The 25,744-nt window shown below is 38.3% G+C and overlaps 2 protein-coding genes across 2 annotated transcripts in view; one reads left to right on the top strand and one right to left on the bottom strand.

Annotated features, from left to right (window-relative positions):
- The first annotated feature begins 1,666 nt into the window (after nt 1-1,666).
- Nucleotides 1,667-21,778, top strand: CCND1 (cyclin D1). Its single transcript, XM_034417291.3, has 5 exons — nt 1,667-2,486; nt 4,090-4,305; nt 5,164-5,323; nt 11,572-11,720; nt 20,870-21,778. Exons 1-5 carry the CDS (start codon nt 2,289-2,291, stop codon nt 21,023-21,025), a joined length of 879 nt encoding a protein of 292 aa, XP_034273182.1. The 5' UTR covers nt 1,667-2,288; the 3' UTR covers nt 21,026-21,778.
- LTO1 (LTO1 maturation factor of ABCE1) overlaps nt 16,082-25,744 on the bottom strand; it is a 23,698-nt gene continuing 14,035 nt past the window's right edge. Inside the window, exon 5 of the mRNA XM_034417293.3 lies at nt 16,082-18,842. Coding sequence (XP_034273184.2) covers nt 18,816-18,842 — 27 coding nt within the window. The 3' untranslated portion in view covers nt 16,082-18,815. The remainder of the gene's footprint in view (nt 18,843-25,744) is intronic.

Genomic DNA, 25,744 nt, shown 5'->3' with positions numbered 1-25,744 from the left:
AAGTGCACGTAGCTGGTTATTGACTGACTATTATTTACTAAAAGTAAATTAAGAAATAAAAGTTGGAGACGCAAACGCTTGGATCGAGAGCAGAGGTAGCTAGCTTCCTTTCCCAACGCGAATGCTTCAATGGGGAGGGGCAGAGGTCAGGAATTATGCAGAGATATCCTTTATGTTTATATGTCAAGGCGTCTAGCATTTGCGGGGCGTTTATTTAACATTTCTAAAGGCGAGGCTGAGCTTCCCTTAGAATGGTGAAACAAAAGTGCACACAGACAAAAATAAGGCATATAGACATAGATCTAAAGGCATACATGCGCACAACCAGCTTGAAGGAAGGTCAGGCTGAGTTCTGGTTTTGGGAGGGAGAAAGCTCCACCACAAAGTGGAACTTACTGCTGAGTAACATAGGATCCGAATCCACTTACCTCTTAACAAAGTCATAAAACAGCCTTGCCTGAGAATTGCATTTGTGCCCTTTTATTCTGGATTAAACCTCATTGAGACTTGGCGTAGAAGTAGACACGAGGAGGGTAAGGCACCACATGGGCAAAGGTTATAATATACACAAAGAAAGGAGCAGCACGAACCCAGCCCTCGAAGTATGAATTACATTTGGAGGTTGAAGATTTGCGATTTCAAATGAATACTGGGTATGCAGGGTCTCCCAAGGCGGTTTTGCTAACAAAAATATTAAGCATGGCATGCTTGGGACTTCTAATTGATTGCTTGGAATTGCCACTCCCAGGGGTTATTGCACACCTTTTATTCCCTGAAGGTAATACAGTTTTATTAATTTGCGTGCTTGAAACCCCGGGGACATGAACATTTTTAAATGCAAAGAGCTGAAGCTTGCTCCACCACCGGCTTGCGAACCCACTTGCCACGTGCTTTCTAAAAAATGTTTGCGGAATGCATCCGCCTGTATAATTCATGGTAGAAGTAAAACCAAACCGTCCTATTGAAAAGAATGAATGAGAACTTCTCCCTGGGTTTTTGCATGGGACTTAAACCCAGGGGCAAAATGACTGCACTTCGTCTTCCTCTCTCGTGTCCAACTCTGTGCCCTGGAAGAAACTTGTAGCCACCATCTTGCTTAAATACGCTTGGATTTTCACTGGGTAGTACTTGGGTGGGGGGAGGCTGAATGCCCCCCTTCTCCTACTCTCTCACCAAGCCAGTGCCCTTCCTGGGTCCATAATGCTGCTTTTCTGGCCACCGCGGACGAGATGGCATACAGTAGTGACATCCTGTAGCTCGAGCCCAGCCTCGTGCAGACTCGGTCCCCAACACCTCGGAGGGTCGCCCTTAAGAACAGGGTGGTCTCCTTCAACATTAAAAGATACCAAGCAGAGAGATAAGGACAGGCTTTTTTAAGGCGTATATTTTGGATCACTAGGAAGTCCTTAATCCATGGGGGCGGGGGGGGCGTTTGACAACTACCGCCCTTTTATTCCGAACTCTTTTCTGAAAATGGCGGGGTTCTCATTAAAAAAAAAATGGGGGGAAAATAAAAAATCAACACTCAGCTATCTAGATCCTGGTGCTCTGGCGAAACCGGGGCGGCGGTGTGCCTTTTCTTGAAGAAAAAAAGAAAAGAAAAGCACCCGGAGCCCGTCTTCCAGCCCATATTCTGCCCCAACATGCCTGTGTGTGGCCTAGCCTCATTCATCATTCGCCTCGCGGAGCCCTCTCCATTTTTAAGAAATTCTGCCTGATCGGGGAGTGGGGGGGGGGGGAGAAGGAAAGACCATTTGGGCTTCCCCCACCACTTCGCTCCTTCCCCCTAGAAAAAAAAAGAGAGAGAGAGAGAGAGGGAGGTGGGGGGGAGAAAAGAAAGCGAGCCCTTGTCCTCATTTGCATTTGCATTAAAATTTAGCCCTGCGTCTGTTCAGCTAAGCAAAGGGGAAGGACTTGAAGCCTATGGGATGGCTTTACGGCTCGGCCCCCTGCTTTTGGCTTCGCTCCTTTCCCCCTCTCTTTCGCATTCTCTCTTGGCGCTTTGATCTCTGCTTAACAACAGTAACGTCACACGGGGACTCATACAGGAGAGTTTTGTTGGAAGTTAGAAAGTTTTGCAGCCTCCAGAGGGCTGTAGCAGTAGCAGCGGCAGCGGCAGCAGCAGCCACAGCAGCGAGCAGCATCTGAGGGACTCAGGGGGAGCGCCAGAACATACTGACTCAGCCCTTGGAGTCCGCAGAAGAAGAAGAAGAAGAGGAAGAAGAAGAAGAAGAAGAACAACGGCGGCGGCGGCGTTGGTGGAGGCGGCAGCGGCGGTGGCAGAAGACATGGAACATCAGCTGCTCTGCTGTGAAGTCGAGACCATCCGGAGAGCCTATCAAGATGCCAACCTCCTCAATGACAGGGTCTTGCAGACTATGCTGAAAGCGGAGGAGACTTGTTCGCCCTCCGTCTCCTACTTCAAGTGCGTGCAAAAGGAGATCTTACCATATATGAGGAAAATAGTGGCCACTTGGATGTTGGAGGTAAACGCGCTTCGCAAAAGTTTCGGGCTTTCTAGAAATAAAGCGATCCTTGTGTCCTAGGCGTTTTTCTTTCATCTCTTTTAAGCCCCGAGCCCCGCTTCCTGCACCCTAAAACAACTTGCCGAGAGGTCTCCGTCGCCCCCCTCCCAGCGGTCGGGCTTGTCCTTCTTGGGCTGCATGGATTCGGGCGAGAGATCGCGGAATGCCGATCGCGCGCCCTGTCAGCCCGATTCAGACCTTTGGGAACCCCTGTAGCAGGAATCCGGGCAGAAGCCGGGGTGCCCGAGTAAGTTTTGGAAGTTTGCGAAGTCGCCCTCCCCCAACGCACACACCCCTCTTGTAGGTCTATGGATTCCCAAGGCGGTATCGTTAGAGCCCGCGAACCCAGAATGTCGCCCCCGGGTTCTTCGGTGGCCCCTCAAGCTGGCCATGCATTTGATGGGGATTTTATTTTAAATTAATATCCGTGGACACGTATGCAAGTGCTCCTGGTGCCAGTATTATGCGCCATCTTTGTTCTTTTATTGCAAAGGCCAAGTGTTTATTAATAATTAGAAAGGGGAAAAGCTCGGCGGAGAAAAGTGGGGTCCCCGCGGGGCCACCGGGCTGAGGGATCAAGATCTTGGCTTGCAAATCTCGGGGAGCTGCTGGTTGAAACTTTCCTTTGTTCAGAGCATAGGGTGGTTTTAGTCTCTTCCTTTCCCTCCCCCCCCCCTTTGGAAGACATGCTTTTGCTACAGAAACTTGTCGGCAAGGTCGCCCGGCAAAAAATAGTGTGGGTTTCGTGTTTTTCCCTTGAGACATGTTTCAAAGGAGTCCTACCAGAATCAGGACAGACTGGGCTATATTTTAAGTCCTTTCCCGAAGCTCTGGGTGCTTGCGAACTATTTTTAATTAATTTTTGAAACCCTGGGTGCAAGCAAATGTCGCACGTTGCTTCTCTAGGAAGGGAGGGAAGAGGAATGGGGGGTCTTGGAGTTTGATTTCGGGGAGGTCTTTTTGGAAGCCCCCCCTTTTCTATCACAACGGGGATCAGTAAAGGATCCCCTCGTGGTTGTTTTCAGCCAATTTGCGGGGCTCTGGTGATTTTTTAAATATTTTTAAATATTTTTTGAAAAGATGACGTCTGGGGAAAAAGCTTGCAGCTGCCTCTCGACGCCACCTTTGTGTCTCGAGGAAAGGGGGGGGGAATCAGCCACACTCAAGCCAAATGGAACCAATAGGGGGCACCAAGGCATATGCCCCCCAACATTTTGAAGTCCAGATTGCTTTCTTGAGGTTGCCTGTTGGTAAATCTTGGGGTTTCAGACACCCTATTTTGGTCTTTTCGTCCAAATGTCCGCCCGCATTTCGGAAAAGCACATTTTCTTCTCTTGCGACTTTCTCTTTCACTTCTTCTACACATTACAGATTTCATAGTTTTTTTAAAAAAACAAAAACTAAATAAAGGATGCTGAATTATTTGTGGATTATTTTATTTTCTTTTGCTTTCTTTCTCCAAAATATATTTGTTATCAGAAAGAAAAGAGACCAGCTTAATTCAGGGAGTAAAAGCTTTCTAGCATGTCTCTCTTTTTCCCCCCATTTTCCCCCTTCCTTACAGGTTTGTGAGGAACAGAAATGTGAAGAAGAAGTATTCCCCTTGGCAATGAATTATTTGGACCGATACCTCTCTTTTGAACCCATCAAGAAAAGCCGCTTGCAACTACTCGGAGCTACTTGTATGTTCGTGGCTTCAAAAATGAAGGAAACTATTCCTCTAACAGCAGAAAAACTGTGTATTTACACTGATAACTCCATTAAACCTAATGAATTACTGGTAATTTCCTGTTTTTATTGCATTGGGGAAGCAACAAATTATAGGAAGGAACTAATTTTTTTTTTTTAGAAAAACTAATTCCATTCTCCCAGGTAATACTTTTTGTTTAAGATTATGTGGTTTTCCCATAAAATTATTTCAGTCTTTAAATATGCAAGCTATTAGACTTCCAGATGAAATAGAATATATAACAGTGTTCTCCCTATTTTTGAATGGAAGCTGAATTGCAATGTTTTAACCACACTATAGAAAGACATGTGCCATCGAACTCAACCACGTTTATTCTCAAGTGAATATGCATCAGAATCAGAATCAAACCATTTTCTTGTGGGAATGGGGAAGCCAGTGGATGCATTTAGTCTTGGGATATTTGTCAACCCCTGGGCAGCTGCAGCCCACATGGTGCAGTAGATTAATTGAATGAAAATTTCCTAATATGTTAAATCCATATTATTCACTCTAGGAAAAATACAGTAACAAGATAGGGGGATAAAATGAGTGGCTAGCGCCCTCTTGTGTTAAATTTGAACAATTTGCCTAGTTAATGCACATTAGTTCAAAACAGCTGGGTGATGATAGTGTCTGGAAATGGTGGGGGAAGGGAACAGAATTATGTAATTTTCATCTAGAAAGGCACCCACCTTGCCTATTTATGTTCTTCTCTGTAGCACAATGGTTGCTGCTAAATTTGGCAAGGGTTCAGAAATTGATGAAGCAGAAGGCCTAAACTGAAGTGATGTAGAACAGGGTGAGAAGACAACAAAACAACTTGTCTGCCTAACTATTTATAAACAGAGAACTTCATAACCACATATTTTTTTTCTTGTTCCTTCTTCTCTTCTGTTCATTCCAACCCAGCAAATGGAACTGCTTCTGGTGAATAAGCTGAAATGGAATCTGGCTGCCACGACTCCTCATGATTTTATTGAACATTTTCTAAATAAAATGCCTGTGGCTGAGGACAGCAAGCAGATCATCCGTAAACACGCCCAGACTTTTGTGGCTCTCTGTGCAACAGGTATGAGCCTTGCACTCTCCGAAGGCGTGTTATGTTTCTATGTGCCCCAGCAAATGCACCCGCTTCCCTTTTCCACTGTCCAGAATTCTTACAGGGGCACACTATAAAATGGGTGGCAGTAGCTCAGCAAAGCTAATGCTTGCAAAGAACATGAGCTTGCTCCCAGAACCTGGATTACTTTGCTAAAGGTGAGTTGGCCTCTGCAAGTGGCATTTCTGGATGGCTTCAAGGCTGAAATTGGTGCTTTTAGATCTGTAGTGTCAGAGTAGGACGTTGCCAGCTCAGCTAGCAGGAATGGCTAAATGGCTGCAAGGTCATTAGGCTCTTAGGACTTGAAAGCTGTTGCATTACTGTTTAAAAAGAATTCAGAGTTACAAACATATGTTAGGTTTTCCCTGGAACCTCTGATTTCATTCTTGTTCTTCCCCAGACTGTCTTTCCCAACTGAATTCTTTATAACTCTGTTTCTCCTTTCCAGGAGAAACAAGAAGAGGGTACTGTAAAAGGTTCCTGGCTAAGGGTTGAGTCTGACCACGTGCTTGGCTGCAGCCATGTGCACTTAAAGCCTCAGGAGGAGCTAGAGACACTGACTAAGCTCCAGGATTTCACAGAGAGGCCTGGTGTTGGGTTTCAAGGGCAATCTGTGTGTCTGCGCATGCTTGCATTCTCAAACTCCTCCAAACTTTGCCTGCTGTTGTTTCATTTCCTTGATTGCTGCTGCCACACCCATTCAAACAAGCAGGAGCATGGGGTCAGAAATGCAGCCCTGCATTCCCGTTGTCCAGGTAGACTAGCTGCTGCTTTTTTTAATAAAAAAAAATTAAAATAAAAATTAAAGGTGGGAATAGGCCAGAGAGGAGAAAATGCCAAAGCAGAGTAATTAGGAAGAACAAGACAATATGGACGCATGTTCTTTCAAACACTTGTAAGGTTGATTAGCAAGGATATCGTACAACCTGTTCCAAACTGAATTGGGGTCTTCTAGATGTATCCAGTTGAATGTTTTAAAGTCGCGCATACCAGGATCGCTTAGATTGATTTGTATGTATATGACTCATCTGATCCCAGATGGGCACAAGAAAACAAGGATTTATCTGAGATTGAAAACCTGAAAGGCATATAAATTCCAAGGGTCAAGTTGGTGCCAGAGGTAACACTCAGCAGTGTTTGTGATGTCACACCTGAAATGGAATTGGTGGGAATATCCAAGAAAAATAGCAAACCATCAAAAAGAATATGCCATTTTAAATGGTTTCTCCACTGCAGTCTGGTTTGGAAAGCTGGCCACAGAAAATATGTAAATATTAGGTATTTTTCAAGCTTACCTTTCTTCTAAGCCTAGTTACCAAAGAGAGATGGCAGTTTAAGATTTTCTGGAAAATGGATTCTTTGCCAAGCTGCTAAAATCCTTAGAACATTTTAGAATAGTTCTAAAAAATATAATCATCTATTTTTTTTAAGTAAAAGCTTTTTTTTAATCACCCTCTTTTGCCGCCACGATGTTCGTTTAATAGACTCTTTCTTTCAAATGCCTGCCCAGCCTTTTCTTTAGGGTATGGGGATGTTTAACCTGGATTGTGGCGCTGGCAGAAAGAGTCCCACAATGATGAAAACAAGAATAGTTCAAAGGTTGGAGGCTTGCAAAGGGCCAAGTACTTTGATCTGCTGTCAGCGTTGTTATGTTTCTCTTTAGAAGGCAGGTCTTGAGGCCTATCTTAAACATTGTTCTAAATGGCCATACGTAGAACCGGAAAATGAATTGATGAATGCAAACCTTGTCTAGAAACGTTTTACACAAGCTTAAAGGAAGTGTGGAGGTCAACAAGGGAGCCCCCAACCCCAAGGAAGTCAGTGTGAATTTTGCCTAAATCAACATTAGTTAATAGGGTTTTATCTTGGCAAATTTATCTTTAGCAGTCATTAGATTAATTGGGAATACCTAGACCAAGATGTGGATGTTTGTCTTTCTGTTGCACACTGAGGACTTTCTATGTCCGTGTTGCTCTTTTGCCGAGTTTTCATCTGGATGAATAACAAACTCCTGCAACGAATGGAAGTTTCATTCAAAGTTCATTGTAGGAATTACCTATTTGCCCGATTCGTGATTCTTTAAAGCACAGATATGTAAGGTAGAGAGGCCCCCTGGAGAAAGATCCAACACAACATCTCTCAAGTTTAATACTGGAAGAAAATGGTTTAGATGAAATGGAGGTAGGGGAAGAGAAAAAGAGATTGAAGATTAGGGTGAGCATGCCTTTGTGTTAGATACAGAGAAAATTTTTCTAAAAGTAAAAATGATGATGAAAAGAATTTTGTCTCTTCTTTCCATTGTATCCCTGGCCCAAATGGATTATTTTGCAGTGCTTTGTTTTGTTATATGTTTTTACCAAAGATAATATTTTCTGCTCATATGAGGATTGGGTTGCAAAAAGCGGGAGTCATGAGTAGTTTCACTTAAAACGAATAAAGACTTGCAAATCAGAACAGGAATATAATGGAGTAAAAGCGATGCTGAGGCCATTGCTAAGGAGAAGCTCTTGCACATAAAAGCCAAATGATTAATAGGAATAAATATCAGGCATGACCGTTTTTCATTGTGTTCATCTGGTTGCCTAGGCATAATCAAGATCATTACTATTAATTATTACTATTGCTATTATTGATTTCCCCCGATAAAAGTCATTCTCTTTTAAAACCTTGCTTGCCCTAGTTGTTCCATTCTCAAGGCTTTTAAAAATTTGAAGTCTCAAGGTATGTGACCAGTTGGAACTTGTTGAATCTTGCAGCCGGTGATTTATGTTCAGAGTTTTGATTTGGCTCAATGAAAAGATTTTCATTCATAGCCCCCGGCTCTCCAGACAGATGGAATTGCTGCTCCATTGAAAAAGGAAAAGGGGGTGACTTGCCTTGTTAGGAATTTTTTTTTAAAGCGCCACAGTGCCTAGATGCCTGCTTTGTCTTCCCTTCAGGGTGGCTGGCATTCTTCTCCCTCCGCCACCCCTCCTTTTTTTTTTTTTTTTAACCACACTGAAGTTGTTTATTCTTTTTGGATGAAGTCTCAGATAGGCTGCTGGGGATGTGTGCTTCAATTGAGGGGGCCTCTTCCCCATTGTAGCTATGTCAGGTCTAATTCATCTCACCGAAGCCCCCTTGTTCTGGAGCGTTCAATAGTGCAAGATGAGGCGATGAAGGCTGACAATGATGCCACGCTCTTCACTTGCGGGCATCCAATTACAGCCAAGAGGGGCCCCCTGATTAATATGCTGAAATTAGTGGTCTCTGCCACAAATAATTCCTTGTTGGGTCGCAACAAAAAAAGTCTGTCCATGCGGCTTGTTATGGGAACATGGGGTGGTTATGGGGACAGACACAAACTGGTCATTTAAACTTCATTAACACTTTTCCCATCTCAGAAAGAAAGACTGGGACCAGGAATTCATGTTCTCGTTTATTGCCATCTTGAAAGGAAGGTGTTTTTTTAATGGATTCCCAAAAGTCCCTGTGGGATCATCTTAATATGATCTATGATAGATCTGGCTCTTAAATATTTTTTTTTTAATTCAAAAGGGGGAAAAATACTACGAACAATTCTTCATAAGTGGGGAAATGATGTTTGATTAATAAAATGTCTCTTGTAATTTGTTCAATAAGCAGCCATTTTTCAAATGCTTGTAATAAATAAAAGTGGAACTTAAACTCTTACAAAGTCTGCATAATGCACACTAGCAGCAGTTCAGACCTCTCCAAAATAAAAACCTCAAATATTAAACAGTATTTAACAAATATTATATATTGGCTATGAATATTGCCTGTATGTGAATTCTGGGACTTGTAAAGCATCAGAGTGGAAAAACTGCCTGAAGGAATCTTTGCATACCTTATAGGCTGCTGTGTTGGAAGCCACAACTGGTTCAGAAGGCCACATTTAATGTTCCCAAACATGATGCCATCTGCACTACTTTGTGAGCTGCATTGGCCTCCAGCAGGCTTCCAGATTCAATTCAAGATGTTGGTTACCACAAAAATCACTCATCAAGGCATAGAGCTATGTTATTTTTGGAGCCACCCATCTGATTATCTCTGTTTGTCCTATAAAGATCTATTGGGATGAATAGGTGTGCTTTTGATCCATCTATGAAAGTGTCATCTGATGGGACCTCTGGGTGGGCCTATCCTGTGGAACAGCATCAACTTCCCCTCCCCATACACAATTTGAATGGCCCCACCCCTGTGGAATAAATGGTTCTTTTCCTAGGACCAGGATATTAAATGAATCTTTTTTTTTTTTTTGCAAAGGTTCAGAAAATATGGTTGGTCTTTGATGTATTATATCTATTTTGTTTTGGTCATTTTTTGTTTGCTTGAATTTGAACTGATATTAATTACCCAGAGTAACAGTTGTAAATTGGGCAGGCAAACAAATTGATTAAATAAATTTAGTATGTAATTTGACACCTTCAGACTGTGCAATTGCATGTTACGCTTGTAAATATTACTGCATTATGAATTGCCTTCACTCTTCAGGTAAAGGACCAATATTAAGTGTAGATTATCCCTCAGTCAAAATGTTAATTTGGAATTGTTGCTTTTGTTGACTGGCCTAAAATTAATTCCTACTATTGATGGAATAGATCTTTCTTTTTCTTTCTTTCTTTCTCTCCCTCCCTCTCCCTCTCCCCCTCCGTCTCTCTCTCACACACATATGTGAATGAATGAAATGGAAAATCCTTAGTTTACCTAATTAATAGATAAATTGGGGGTGGAATGTTGGAAAGAAGTTCATTGTAGGTTTGCCATTTTGGATCTGTCCTATTCAAAAGAAAAATAATTACCGTGATGCAATGTGATAAAATGCTGACATGAATCTTTAAGTGACATATGCTATTTCAAAAGTCATAAAAATTTATATATCAAAACTATTCCAAACACAGCTCTTCAGATCATTTGGAGGATTCTCAGCAGCATAGAGCTGCATTGAAATAATTAAGGAATTGTCCAGATACAGGTTGCTAAGAATATTTCTTAAGCTGATGCCGATAGGATAGCATATATTAATTAGATATTAAAGCTTGTTCCACTTCTTAGCCCTAGTCAGATGTGTGAATCAAATCCTCCTCCTTAGAAGGAATTTTAGCCTAAAAGTGCAAATGATTACTTTTGTTGTTGTAAGAAGGAATAACATTTTTGATGGCAGTTACAGCCAATCAATCAGAGGAGTGGTTTTATACCAAGACCTACAGCAATGCAGCTTGGAAATTGGCCCAGGTTCTTGTCAGCAGGGTGTTACATCAGAATGTAACTGATTATCTGCCAATTTGTGGGACCCCCTTCACTTAGCTACACCATCCCTATTGCCAAGGCTAGCAGGCACTTGCTGATAAGGGAAAAGTGTGAAACAAAGCCTTTGCAGAAGGGAATGTTTAAACATATATATTTACTTACAGATTGGAGAGTATTGCAATTTGATGGGGTGCGTTTGCCTTTTTCTAAGAGATAACTAAGATTATGTGATGAGGATACCTCATCACGTACCAACAGGATATGTTGGGCTGCAAGAATAAACTTTACCAAGTTCTTTTATTCTGAGTAAATATATAATTGGTCTGGCAGACGATGCGTTGCATTGCACTCACAAAGAAAAGTATGCTTGATTAGAAAACAGGAGAACATTTAGAAAGTGTGGCCAACGTTATGATCTGCACATTGTCCTAGTTTCACCAGCAAACCTATCATCAAAAGATAAATGATGCTCAACAGTTAGAGGAGGATTTTCAATAGAAAACCTTTTATTCAAGTTTCAACCCACCTTTCAGGTTTGGTGCAATAAGGCCTAACCACAATCCCCATTCTATCTTGTTGGAGGCTGTCAAATATAGGCTGCAGAATTCCACACAACCACTGGGTGGCAGCAACAGTTTATTTACTGCCATCTAGTGTTCTAGGTTTTTTTTTTTTTTGTTACCAGATCTGTTAGTCCTAACATAGATACCAAATGCTTTGTCATTGATAGACATAATTAATGTAAATTTCCCTTAACTCTTGGCTGATTTACTTGGGAATGTTTATAGGAGACCAGAAATAATCCAGGGATGTGTTCTAGGAATAACCATATGCATAAATGCCTGTGAATATTGGAATAGGGTCTTCTGTGTTTTATCCAGGCTGCACCTTTACATTGTTTACCATTTCAGTGTTAACTTATACACAATGGTTTATACGGTAATGTCTTTCTTTTTGTTTTCCAACAGATGTTAAATTTATTTCAAACCCACCTTCCATGATTGCAGCCGGTAGTGTGGTAGCAGCAGTGCAAGGTCTTCACCTTGGAAACACTAATTCTTTTCTCTCTTATCAATGCCTCACACCTTTCCTATCAAAAGTTATCAAATGTGATCCGGTAAGTGATTCTTGATCCTCAAGTGAATCTATTTTGCTGTCACTGAATTCTGATTTGTATTTAAATTGATAACTGTGTACCTCCACATGGTGTTCGTTCTATTTTTATTTATTTATTTATTTCTCCTGAGACTCAGGGCGGCTTACAATGTGTTAAGCAATAGCCTTCATACTTTTGTCAGCTTATTGCCCCCACAATCCGGGTCCTCATTTTACCTACCTTAGAAAGGATGGAAGGCTGAGTCAACCTATTTGTGAATTCCGGTCCTGAAAAAACTGAAAGGTTGCTTTATTTATTTATTTAATCATTCATTCATTTGTATGGCTGCTCATTTTAGCAATTGACTCCAGGAGGCAAACAATTTTAAAATGAATTTTAAAACATTTCCATTATAAATACAAAAATGAAAAAAAAGTCAAGGAGAATGCTTCACAGCAAGACACCTTGTCTTCTGCTGTGTTTTTCAAATACATTAATAACCAGATATATTACCATATGATATGGGCTAAAAAACGCCACTAGTCTAAGCAAAGGGAATCAAAGCTACATTGGTTTGGTTTAAAGGTAATTGCACTGCAGAAGAAAGCAGCACTTAAAATAGGAGGAACGTAGTTATTGCAATGAGCAAATTTAATAGTATTTTTAATTCTATGTAATTACGGTGAAGATTCTCTACTACTAAATGGTTAAAAGGGAGAAGACTGCCATCCTAAGAGCATTCTAATTATATAATTGGTTTACTATTTGAGACTACAGAAAATAATGCTGAATTACTTCTTCCTCAGCCTCCCTCTATTAAAATGCCCAAAAATATATGTCCCATAATTTTGTGAAAACCTGGATGGTTCTTTTCCTGCTTCCCCACCCCAAAGCTTCCTGGAGATGCTCATCAGTAACTGGTGAGCAATAAACCTTTCATGAATGAATGGGCAGGAAAGGCGCCTACAAGGGAGACCTAAAGTCAATGATCCATGCTATAATGGTGTGTGAACTTAAGACAAAGTTTAGCTTTGTTTTGGAACAATGTGAAAACCCAGTAAATAGATGCTTGAAATAAGTTCTTGTGAGGTCTCCAAATGCCAACAATGTATCAAATAAAATCAGCCTTATGGTTTTGCATCCAAATCCTGAGCACACAGCCAAAACCATCCTATATCCTTAAAATATTGCTACAATCCAGCTATAGCGGTTGTCCCTAAGTGTCTTTCTTGCCAACAGTAAGAGCATTTTTAAATAAAAATGCAGTATATATAATTTAAAACCAAATTTTGAAGATCCTTCTCACAGGACAGCTAGTAATGGCATTGTGTGGCGTGGAGGAGACCAACTAAGAAACCCTTACCTCTCTTTTCCAGGAGCTTTCTCTTCTAAGCAGGTTCTGAGGTGCCCATTGTGTGTTTCCCCCAACCTCCTCTCAGGGTCTTTCCCTGAGAATTGTGGATAGAGAACAATCACAGACCCTCTTAAACATTTTAAGGTCTCACAAGGAATAATATATTGAGGCATTTTGATGGCCAGTTTTGTTTATTATAGTATTTCTCAAACAATTCTCTTTCATGTACACACATCCTTAATTTTTTGACATAGATTGAGGGAAATTTTTTATCAGAATTAAGAGCATTTAGTGTAAAAAACCAGGAACCGCAACGCTCCTGAATTCATCACTTAAGTGCAGCAAAAGAGTGGCTAAATAGAGTTAAACTAGGGCAAGCAGCGTGTACAATTCAAAATGCCATTTTTGGGACAAGCTTCTGCTACCTTGTAGGCCTTCAACATGTTTCCCAATTGGGACCAAATAAGTTTCATAAAGATGTGTTTAGTTTAATAGAAATTGCATTCCACTGAGAGCAAGGCAATATATTTTGGGGTCATGTTTAAGATCCTTCAGACCAGGCTTTGTTAATAGTCACCTTGTTCTGATATACTCATAATTTTCTCTATTTGAAGGCTGTCCTGTCCTCCATAGTCTCCATTACAAGGATGAAAAATAATCAAGCATGGAAAAATATGTTTTAGTGCTACTATAGTACAAGTATTATTATTATTATTATTATTATTATTATTATTATTATTATTATTATTATTATTATTATTATTATTATTTATTGAATTTATATCCCGCCCTATAGTATAGGGTATAGATAATAATGCTAAGAATCAGGGTCACTGCTAACATACAAGGCACCTTATGCAGAATTCCACAATTGATTTTTTTCATATTCAAAAAAATATTAAATGTAGTTATGTCATGGCATAGATTCTGTCTCCGTGGTCAATTGTACATGTTCAGGATTAGTGAACATTTCTCTCTTCCTCCGTCCCCCCTTTTGCAACTGGCATCCCACCCCACCCCACGTGGCACTTTTATGCATTGCACAGTTTCCACACTGGATTATGGCAGCCTTGCCAAGAGTGTTCTGTCTAAAAGCCTACATGTGTTCAAGATGTTATGATGCAATTTAGCCAAAACTTATGTTTATTCAGTTCCTTTTATCAAAGCCTTTGCAGGACTTCTGAATTAAGCAGTTATGTTTGATGATGTGCAAAGATAGTGCTTAGTATATAGAGGTCTTCATCTGCAACTTCATCAGCTATTCTCAAATTTCATATATTTTAATAGAATGGGGTTTTTTGGGGGAAAGACATCTTTAAAATGTTCATTTTTCAACTGTGAATTTGCTGTGGAAATCTTGGGCTGCCTGAAATGTTCAGATAAGAGAGCAGAATTGTTCTAGCAACTCACAAGCAGTTTAGTTTAGTTCTTTCCTGGAAAATTAGCAGAACTGATTTACTATATTGGTAATAGCACAACATGGTAGGCAACGTGGTGCATGCAGGGACCACTGTTACTCCTGGAGTCTGAAATAATGCCTGTTAAAATCCTTTCCAAGGTGACTTTTTAAAAATGTTTTTCTAGTAAAATATAATGAGAAGCTAGCCTATTGAGAAGTGCTGTGGAGTTATGATGATGATGTTACAAAGTGTCAGTGGGATGGTAGAGAGCATCTTGCAGGAGTCTAATTTACTTTCTGAGCGGTGACTGTTTTGGGCTTGGCCATGCCTACCATATGGCAGCCATTTTGTGAACAGCCATGTCTTCAGTAGAAGCCATTTTGCCCCGACGCATATTCTCAAAATTCCATCTGAGCTTTCAGCCACTTATCTTGAATTCAAAAGAAAATCATATTTAAGCATGCTTGATTTCTAAGTTTGTGTTAGACCCTGTCGCATGACATGTTTCTGACCAGGTGTAACAGTGCCTTTCCATATAACGTGATCAAGGGCAAAGCTACCTTTTCAAAGAGGAGCTTTATCACTGAGAACAAAGGGCCTCAGTCTATGGATTTCATTCGTCCTGAGGAAGGTGTTTTCCACTTTACCTGGAAAGGTGTGCTACTCACAGAAGAGCTGTTTTAATTTTAGGCTAGAATGCCATATTATTCTTATAAAAAGAGAAAAAATAAATCTAGTGATGTTTTACTTCTTAACTAAACTCTTACGCAGGCACATGAGAACTGCCTTTGAACAGCCTTCCACAACCTGGTGCACACAGATGTGTTAGATTTCAAGCCCCACAATCCCTTCAGTTATCACAATGCTGTGCAAATCTGCTAATCTAGACCCAAGCATTTATACAAAGCAACAGCAGTTTTCTCAACATTCAGACATTTTTGTACCTAGCTCATGATAATTTGAAGTCATGTGACAGGACTTTAAAGGAGCTGTGACCCACATCACTTCTTGTATTCACAGTAATTCACTATTTTTTTCCTTTTTTACCAAAACAATGACAGGATGATCTCATTTGTTTCTTGATGATTTTGTTGCGATTCCTATAGGATGAATTAGGAATGGTAGAATATGAGTTAATATAGTCTCTAAAACATGTATGTATATGTGTGAGGGGGAGGGGTATTTATTTCTGGCATAACATTTAGGCAATCTTTATTTTGGTCTTTAACCAGTATAATACAGTTATCGTATAGCTGTGCCATAAAAAGTCTGAGTAGGAACTTCAGAATGTAAAAAATGCTGCATTCCTCAAGTAATTCCATTTGAACAATTTGAAATATATTTCCAGTTATTATCTAGGATAGATGGCTAAGGATTTGAAGGTTTTGTAATTAAACATTTTCTTTTAATTACAAAAAATGCACTATGTAATAGCATCTGATTGGAATTCCTTCATGATTCATATTTATATTGTTAGGACTCCAGTTTCCCCATTTTGCTTTTATCTGAGGTAATTAGAAGTCTGCTAACCATAATAAGGTCTCTTGAAATGTCTCCCATTAATTTGGCTTCTCACCTCATTATTAGACCATTTTCACACCTTCAGATAAATGTCAGGCAAAAGTCAGTTTTATCAGGTTTCTGTGTTGTTTATTAATAAATTGGAGTTTGTCAGCCCTCCTCATCCATAGAACATTTTGTTTGTATTCCAAATAGACAATAAATGTTAAAGCTGCCTCCCTTTTTGATTTTTACTGTTTTTACCTAAGCATGTTCATCTTTTAAACTAGTAAAAGTAGCAAACTAATTTGATGTCAACTCAGGACTGGCTTAGAAAAGCTTTAAGCCTACAAATGTTTTAAATTACTGTATGATATTGCTGCTTGAAATCTCTCCTTTCATGTACGGAGTATGGAGGAAGAAGCATGAAAGTACAGCCACTCTTTCTGTGCTCCATCCTCATGTTCTTTATCAGATATGATGGTCATGAAGGTTGGAGAGTGAAATTGAAGTCTATTTTATAGTTATTTTACTGGAGTTCTTGAGACTTTGGGCAACTTAGACAAATTAAAAACAAAACTAATTGTTAACACAAACACATAATAAAACAATGTAAAAATAATGAGTACACAGAACTGATAACACAATACAGTTATAGAAGAGCCCTCTAATAAATTATGATCCCAAAGCCTAGTGAAAGAGAATTATTGTTGCACTACATCATTTATACAATTTAACAGGTAAAATATTTTAACAGTTAGAAATTCGTTAAAATGTGATCTTTCAAAAAACTGTTTTCGGTTAGAATAGTATACTCTCATATATTGCTTTATTAGCAGAAGCAGAGATTACCAATTTTAATGATAGCAGTAGCACTTAAATTTATATATTCCTTCCTAGTGCTTTATAGCCCTAAGTGATTTACAGAGTCAGCATTTTGCCCAACAATCTGGGTCCTCATTTTACTGACCTCAGAAGGATGGAAGATTAAGTCAACTTTGAGAATTGAACTGCTGAATTACTGGTAGCTAGCAGTCAGCAGAATTAGCTTGCAGTACTGCATTCTACCCACTGCGTCACCACGGCGTTTGTGGTAGCACAGTGGTTATTATATTGGTTATTATATTATTGCCTTAATATAGCTCTGGTTCAACCTAATATAATATATAAAAGAGGATTCCATGACATAGCTTCTGAAGTTGCCACTGCCAGCCAATAATTTGTATTCTGTCATCTGATACCCAATATCTTTTCCAGATGTGTGCATTACATAAAACTTTTAGAGTGCTGTATCCCAGATATGGCCCTCTACCACCCTTGTTCTCCATGTTTTCTGATACATAGAAAAATTCAGAGGCATCTTGTGTTTTACTTTATGATGGCTTGAGAGAAAATAAGTTGCAGTGTTAACTTGCTACTTCCAAAAATCCTTATTGGGTTAAATGCAGATTTAAGCTATAAGTAAAAGGAACAAAGTTTGAACTAATCTTTCTCTCATCCCCAACTCAAATTCCAAAGGCAGATTGGAATTTATCAACATTGCAGGTAGTCCTTGCTTAAAAATGGTAATTGGGACCAGAATTTCTGTAGCTAAGCAAAATGGTTATAAACTGTGGTGACTGAATCACTTAGCAACAGCTGTCCCCAGTTACTCTTTTAAGTGAGACCCACACTAGTTATTAAGCAAGAACCTCACATAATTGCAATTTTCAACTTTCTTCCAGCTTTCCATAGACTGCTTGTGGGAAGTTGGCATGGAACCTCACAAATGGCAATCATATCACTGTAGGATGCTGTGACATCACAATCATGAGATGGATGCCGAGCACCCAAGTTGTAATCATGGCATTTCAACAGCCAGAAATTACTTGTTCACCTCCCCCACTCCATTGCAAGTTCAGATGGTCCTGACAAGGGTTATTAAATGGGAGCCACCTCTATAGACTGCTATTTTCTTCTTTCCTAGCTCAAGGATAGGTAGGAATGCTTCCTGAAGTGCAGTGGCATAGAAATGAATTTCAGTTTGACTACTAAGAGCAGAACCAAAAAGGGACAGTTTACTTCTTGATAGTGTATTGAACTGTGAAACATACCACAAAAGCGATAAGGCCTTGGACACCCTATTATTTTACTTATAGAGTTGGCAGCTGGTCTTTAGGTTTGGGAATTTTTTCTTCATTGTCAATCAAATGGATATATATTCATCTTAGACAGTCTACTGAATTCCAACAGAGAACTTAGGAAGATAACATTTCACACTTGATTAGTCAAGAATAGAACCATGAGAGAAATATGTATCCCATTTTCCCCCAAATGGAATTGCTGAATATGGCGTATAGTTACGGTTGAGGCAACCTCGGAACTTTCCCAGACTGTGAAAGCGAAAAGAAGTGTGGAGAGGGGGAAGGGAGGAGAGAAGACAAATATGGTGGAAGTCTTCCCTTTACACTTTCTTTGGAGTTGAAATTTATTGGTATTTAATGGAGAATATGTATGATCAAAAGTGTTATTTCATATAATGGACATCCCATCTTCATGTCTTTATTCGGAAAAGCCAACAGCAGAGAAATAATGTATGGCACAAAAACTTACAAGATATGGGATGTTTCTTTTTGCTAGTTAAAATAGTCTCTGTCAAGAGGAAATATTACACTAGAGTTTAAATCAGTAAAGGTCAAGGGTTATTTGTTTTCAGTGAGCTGTAACTGATGGTCTGATCTGCTTAGAGGTAGGATTAACCTCCCTCTCTCTCAGAAGAGCCTTGCAGGGAATTGTAAGCTTGGGTTTTTAATCTTATTTTATCCCAATGCTATGTGGTAGAGAAAGTTCTTGTGGCAGTAGAATCAGTGAAAAGCTGGTAGATCACCCAAGAAGCCTCTGAAGGCAGAACTGAAACAGAAAAGAAAGAAAACAGCAGGCAGGTCACCATCTCAGGAAAGCAACATTCATTTTCAGTCATGCACATCCTAACACTTTTGACGGCAATTTATCATGGAAGACTGGGTTCGCCACAAGGGCTAGTGCATGTCATAGGTTAAATCAGAAAAGGCAATCCCAAAAGAAAACTTCAAAGTTCTTAATGCACAGTGTTATACATGTTGAGACAATGTTTGTTAGAGACAGGAGTAAACAGGGAGCTAAGGAAGTTGAGCAAACTACTGTGGAATTGTTTATTTTGTGCATTTTAAGGTAACTATTATCACAATAGTTGTAACAGAGAAAGGTATTACACCAGAACATGAGTATACCTGGTGGTGGCTGTTTGCTATGTTTAATTTCTAATTGATAATGCATATTTCTATCAGAGAAATTCCAGATCTGCTATAGAAACCAGGAATCAACTTATGCCATCAAATGTATACAATGAAATACATAGATGATTCTTTGAGGAAGATACTTGGGAGCTTTGTTTGTTTTGTCCTTTCAGGATTTCCAGGAACCTTAATATACTTTATAGAAACCCGCCTGATTACCTCCAATTTCATTTTTCTATAAATGAGTATCTCTGGTCATCTTGTTACACAAATCCATTTGAAATCTTGAGGGTAGGTTGTAGACAACCTCACCAAATGGCTGCTGGAGTGCGTGTTACTGCCTAAGGTGACAAAATATCTTGCCGCTGCTTCTCTATTATTCCTTTTTATATTTCATCTATTTTCTAGACAGACATTTGAAGCCCAGAGGCTGTAATTTTCTTTGGAATATTCAAGTGATCTGTTTTTTTTAATGATTTTTTTTTAAAATGTTGAGAATCGGATAGATTGAAGGACCTTAGTGGAGATGTTCTATAGGCCCATTGGTGCTTCTGAATCTCGGTTTGGTTCCCCAGGTCTATAGCATCCATGATCTTCAATAGTCGTAATTCTTCCCCATGCTTTGGGAGGATATCAAACATTGTAATCCAATATACCTAAAATATATTGGATCAGGAGACAGCTTTGAAGTCACAATGCAAGTAGTCGTTATTCAGCAACTATAGTCGAGACTGGCAACTTGATTGTTAAGCAAAATGTTTGCTAAGTGAAACCATGGCTGTGCTTATAATCTTACTTCAATTTTCCTTTGCTTTACACACCTATGAAGGTTGTAGATGTGAAGATTGGTTGCAAAATTACTTTACATCCTTTTTCTTCTTTTGAAATTATGTTATTAGTATGTCTGATTTAAAATACTTTGTATATTTTTACTTTACTTTGAGATAGGATGGTTTAGATAATTATCTCAGTATTTTACATTGGTTCCTCCTGTGCCCTATCCCAACCTCCACCTTTTTTGTTTTTTAAGGTAAATCTTCTGGAAGCCTGAAAACCTGTCCATGCTGCTAATATTTTTTATTTACACCAGAAAAAAACACAACCGATATAGCTTTTTTTCAAGATAGGAAGTAACCATTTTGCAATGAAGACAAGCATTGTTCCTTTATTTAGAATGGTAGCAAGCAACTGCTAGAGTTGCTTGCAAGGTCTGCTGATTAAATAAATTTCTTAACTTTTATGTCTTCGGCTTTGAGTCAATGTCTCCAAATCATATATACATATGTATGGCCGAACTCTTCCTATAGTCAAATATCATGGATGGACTGAAAGACAGACAGGTACTTTTACATACCATCTTCAACCAATAGGTCCAAAGTTTTTGAAGAAAGATAGTATCAATAACTATTGAAAACTGTCTCAAGTGAAATTGGCCTTTGAGTTAGGAGAATGGAGATTGGTATCCTTTGATGCCAGAATGAGATTTGCCAATGGAATGAATTCCTCTTTCCTCATTAACAGAAGAGAGCAAGAAAAAATGCCATTGTGTAGATGGAAGCCATGGTATTTAACCCCTTTGTTTGGAAGAATATGATAGTTCCCTGTATTTCTAAAGAAAATTTTATTGTCCTTCCCCTGCCCCTTTCTCTTAAACATCTACAGGATTGTTTACGAGCCTGCCAAGAACAGATTGAATCTCTCCTTGAATCTAGTCTTCGCCAGGCACAACAACACAACGTATCTTCAGAAACAAAGACTGTTGAAGAGGAAGCTGATCTTTCCTGCACACCCACTGATGTTAGAGATGTGAATATTTAAGGAGGACTTCAGTGATTGGATTTACTTGGCTGTTCCAGCAAATGACGAAAGGGCATCTGAGAAGGAATTGGTATCAAGATCTCCCCAGAAAACCTTTTCTCCAGAACTTTTTATACCAGAAGGGAAAATGTTATTCATTCTTTTTCCTTGCTATTCCTTCCTTCCCTTTATCAGTTTAGCAGGCAACCCACCCTCCCTAATTCCCCAACTGTCTTAAAAAAAGAAAAATAAAGTAGTATCTGCATGATCTCTCTAGGAACTTTGCTGCATACATATGTGTATGTATGCATGCATATATGTTACAGACTAGGCATTACAAGCAACACACGTCGCCAGGGGAGTATTAGATTTGTTTCTTGCATATTAAAAAGCCAACCATTTTTAAAGTAGAAGAGGGTGTTTTTAGATAGATTTTATGTGTTTTGGGTTTGTGTGTGCGTTTTCCATTTTAAAAAGCATAGCTTTAATGCAGTTCTAGGCTTTTCTCTATCTTGCTTGCTTATGCATTTAGTCACTTTATAAGTCATCTGCAAATGTTTATTTTATTCTCTTAGGTTTAGCCTCTTCACCTTATAAATGGTTAATGTAATCTTTACATTAGTATATGTTAGCATACATCATTATTATATGTTAATCTTCTCTGCCTGTGGATTGCCTGTGCATAAGCCTTCTAGAGTTCCACCTTAGCATGGCCAGAGAAAGGCGTTAACATATGTTCCAACAATAAAGAGAAATTGCAATAGTGACATAATATATTTTTGTAACCTTCCTATTTTTTATAGTTACCTGTGTATACATAAAACATACTAGTTTTAACCCAAAAGATACACAGCCTACTTATGTCCAGGTTGAATCCACAGCTTATCTCTTTAAAAAAGTTGTAAAACCATTCCATTTCAAAGCACTTTCAGTTCATTAGGTATAGGAAATACTTCCTTTTTTTGTGTGTGGGAATTTTTTCTTCAAATGGAATGGTTTGGAAATTATATATAAATATATATATAAATATATATATATATATAAAGTGCTTGTGTGCAAACTTGGAATTGCAAAGCAAGTGCATTTAACTATGGTGTTGAGGAAAGGTGTGTTTTTTGGTCTTTTTTTTTCACCTGAAGGTTGTATTCCAGTCAGAGAAATTGCATTCACAAAATTGCCAGGATATCTTCCTAACCTTTTTGATAGAAAAGATATTTAGATGATTTTTTGGTGCCAATTCATTTTGTTAATATAAATTTAGGGACCTAAAAGGTTTACCTATAGAACGCATATTTTGAGAGTGGTCTCTAGATGTTGTACAACTGAAGGCTTTTAAACACTAAAATGTATAATTTATAGTTGAGGCTAAAAAGAATATTTATTGCAGAGGATGTTCAGAAAGGCCAGTATAATTTGTAAAATAAATCGCCCCCTTGATTCTAACAAAATAAACAATTTCTTTTTACCCTCAATATTACAGTTTAAGTTCATATTCCCGAGGATTTAAGACATTTTAAGATAGTTACACATTTGGCCTAGATATTTTCAAAATAGCATTAACCACGAGAAAGGACCATAGTTAAAACTGTACAATTGGTGTACTTGAAAAAAAAAAGATCTTAATCCAGTGTATTTCCCCTTCCTTTTTTAAAATTTAGCTACAAATAGAAAATTTGCACATCTTGGCTATGTATCTATTATTGTAGAAGGTAGCTGAAGGGACGTGGACATAGCTGTTGAAGTTGATGCTTGAGGAGAATGTGATGGCAAAATGTATGTGAGAAACTGCCGCTAAGGTGTTGATTGTAAAAAAAAGAAAAAAGGAAAAAAAAAAGAAAAGTTTTAAAAAGGAGAAAAAAAAGGAGCATACGCTCCCACATTTTCTGTTGAGCTGCTATGGATAAATTCCCAGCATGAATTGAAAAAAAAAAAATTAACATTGCTTTTCTGTATCTTTGTCATTGTGTTTTGCTGCTATTTTGTGGTCATTTTTTGTTTATACAATGTCATTATACTGCCATGTTATAGGTTTTAAATTTTCTCATAGAAAATTATATTATTGACATCATTTTTTTTGGTAGATTTTTTTTATGTGATCAATTTTACTTAATGTGATTACTGCTCTATTCCAAAAAAGGTTCCTGTTTCACAATACCTCATACTTCAGTTAACCATGTTTAGATCAGGTTTTAATGTTTGTTCACAATGCCTCATAGTTTACTGCAAACAGAAATGCATTGGACATTATTCTGAATGGGTCTCGGCGATTTGCAACTAATTTGTGCTTATTTTAAAACAGCAAACATTTCAGAAGATTGAGTAATGTCAGGTTCTTTTGTTAATGCGTTTTTATAAAGTGGATTCCTTTTCTGATCTGGGGTTTATTATCATAGTAGTTTTAAGCTGTGTTATTAGCCACATTTGCTATATGAAAGGTGCATTATAATATAACTCTTATATGCCTTTTGATGTTTTCCACCAGAAAGGATTCATCATGCGGTATGATAGGTTATCTTCTGGAATTAAGTATTTTGTGTGTTTAATCTGTTATGATATATTAGGGTTTTTTGTTGATGATGTTAATTATAGCATAATGCTAATTTAAAACAAAAACAGAAAGCAACACCTCTATATCTCAGCTAACCAAGTTGTACGGTGAAGAATAATCTAGTTGCCTGTATGCTGCTAAACCAAAACAGAATTAGAACTTCATTTTGAGGGCAATTGCAGTTAAGATCCTACCTAAAGACAACAGCCGTGTAATGCTACTAGCAGTCGCAGGACCCAGGAGGACTGGATAGATTCTGTCCACATTTCAGGAACATTTCTTACTGCTTACCTCATAGACACTTCTGTTTGTGGCATCTCTGTGTCTCTGAACCAACCAAGAAAATTGATGAGTTAATGGTTGTTAAGTTTTATGACATGTTTCACTGAGAAGTGGCAGCGTGTACTGCAGATTTTTAAAGTATTGTACGTACTAAAAGGCCAAATGCTGACAAGCAGGTTCACGTGCCAACAGAGATGCTTTATTTGTCACATTGATATAACAATCTATAGAAAGCCAAGCAATTCAGAATTGTACTTTTTATATATATATATCTATATATATGTATATTGTACTTATTGTCACCATTGGTCTGAAATGCACAGTCACCAACAGACCTGTAACGTAAGTTTCCAGCAAACAAGAAAAACCTCCCCTAAATGACTAGAAATAAATTTGTAAAACCCACTGCTGGTTTTCTGTTTTGTTGTTCACTATTAACAATCCCCATGATTTGCCGTGTTCCTTAGATTATTATTTATACTTAGTGTTCGGCATCCAATGTATACAATCTGGTATTCTTTTGGGATGACATTTGGGATATTGAATAAAAGTTACAGAAATAATTTACAGTTGACTTAAATACAGATCTATTGAGAATACTGGAGCACAATGTTTCCCAACCAGTACAAAGCTCCTACATTAACTTTAATTTCATATAGTAGCCAATGTTGCTACTGGTTAAATGTTACTATTCCCTACGTCATTTACAATGCATAACAGCAAAAATATACTAAAATGAAAGTTCCATGTGATGGAACTGAACTTAAAATACTATTTCTTCTCTTGTGCTCCAACAGAGCTTCCTTTCTGAAAACACTCACATTTTCTTTTTGTTTGTGCTTTTGGATTCAATTTATACAGCTTCCTAATGGAAGAAGAGACGAACCACATATGAGCTTTTGTATCTCCATAAATGTAATTTTGCCCCATGGTCAAAAAGGACAGGTGATCTAACAGCAGAGCACCCAGGAGATCAGGTGGGAGAATGCTCTGACAAAGGCTACTGATGAGCATAGATCCAAGTCTAGATCTATCTGTCCATACAGATTATAACTGGTCTACTTTCTGATCCAGTACTTAACATTTTCTTACATAAGAGTTGCAGACAAACCTAATTTCAACAGCCAACATAGTTTTGAAGCCATATAATATGAATACAGCAGAATGTGTCCTTTTCCCATCTTAATGAAGAAGCCAGATAATTCCTTTAAAACTTGTGGTTCCAAAAGGACCAAAACATGAAACAAATTCAAATGAATTAATTTTTGGCTATAAATTAGGATTGTTATGAATAGACAGAAGATTAAGAAGCATATTGGTAAGATACGTTTATATGATGAGTCACTAGAAATCATGTTTGCGGAATAGTACTGTATATTTTGTTATCTCTACAGAGGCCTTTAAAGTTTAGGGTGCACTTTGTTCATAATTATGTAGTCCACATATTTAGAGGTTAATAGGAGTTCTAAACCAATGGCGGTCATTAGTTATATAAGTTGACTTGATCTTAAAAACAGAATTTCAGATAAAAGCAGGAACATTGAAATAAATGGTCATGCTAATTTGTATTACTAAGCAACTAAAATTTCTCTGTGTTAGATAAAAATATAAGGTTCATTAGCTTTTGGCTCTGTAAATCAAGCCATTTTGCTTTAAACCACAAATTACAGCTTAACTACGGTATGCAATCAAGTGATTAAACAAACTGGTTTAAAACAAATCTTAATTCAGCCTGATGTATAAACAGCATTAGACTCTTGTTCCTACTCTTAAATTTATTAAACTCGTCTGGAGCATTTTTTTCAGAAAACTTTGTGAAAGAAAAACTTAATGAACAGGGCTGAACCTGGATCAAGTAAAATGCCAGTAGCACTCAGATGCAGCACTTTCTCTGTTCAAGCATAACAAGA

Source organism: Pantherophis guttatus, chromosome 1 (genome assembly GCF_059756535.1).
Source record: "Pantherophis guttatus breed Tessera chromosome 1, ASM5975653v1, whole genome shotgun sequence".
Taxonomy (NCBI): domain Eukaryota; kingdom Metazoa; phylum Chordata; class Lepidosauria; order Squamata; family Colubridae; genus Pantherophis; species Pantherophis guttatus.
The sequence above is the reverse complement of the archived record's forward strand: the minus strand, read 5'-3'. Positions and strand labels throughout refer to the sequence as shown.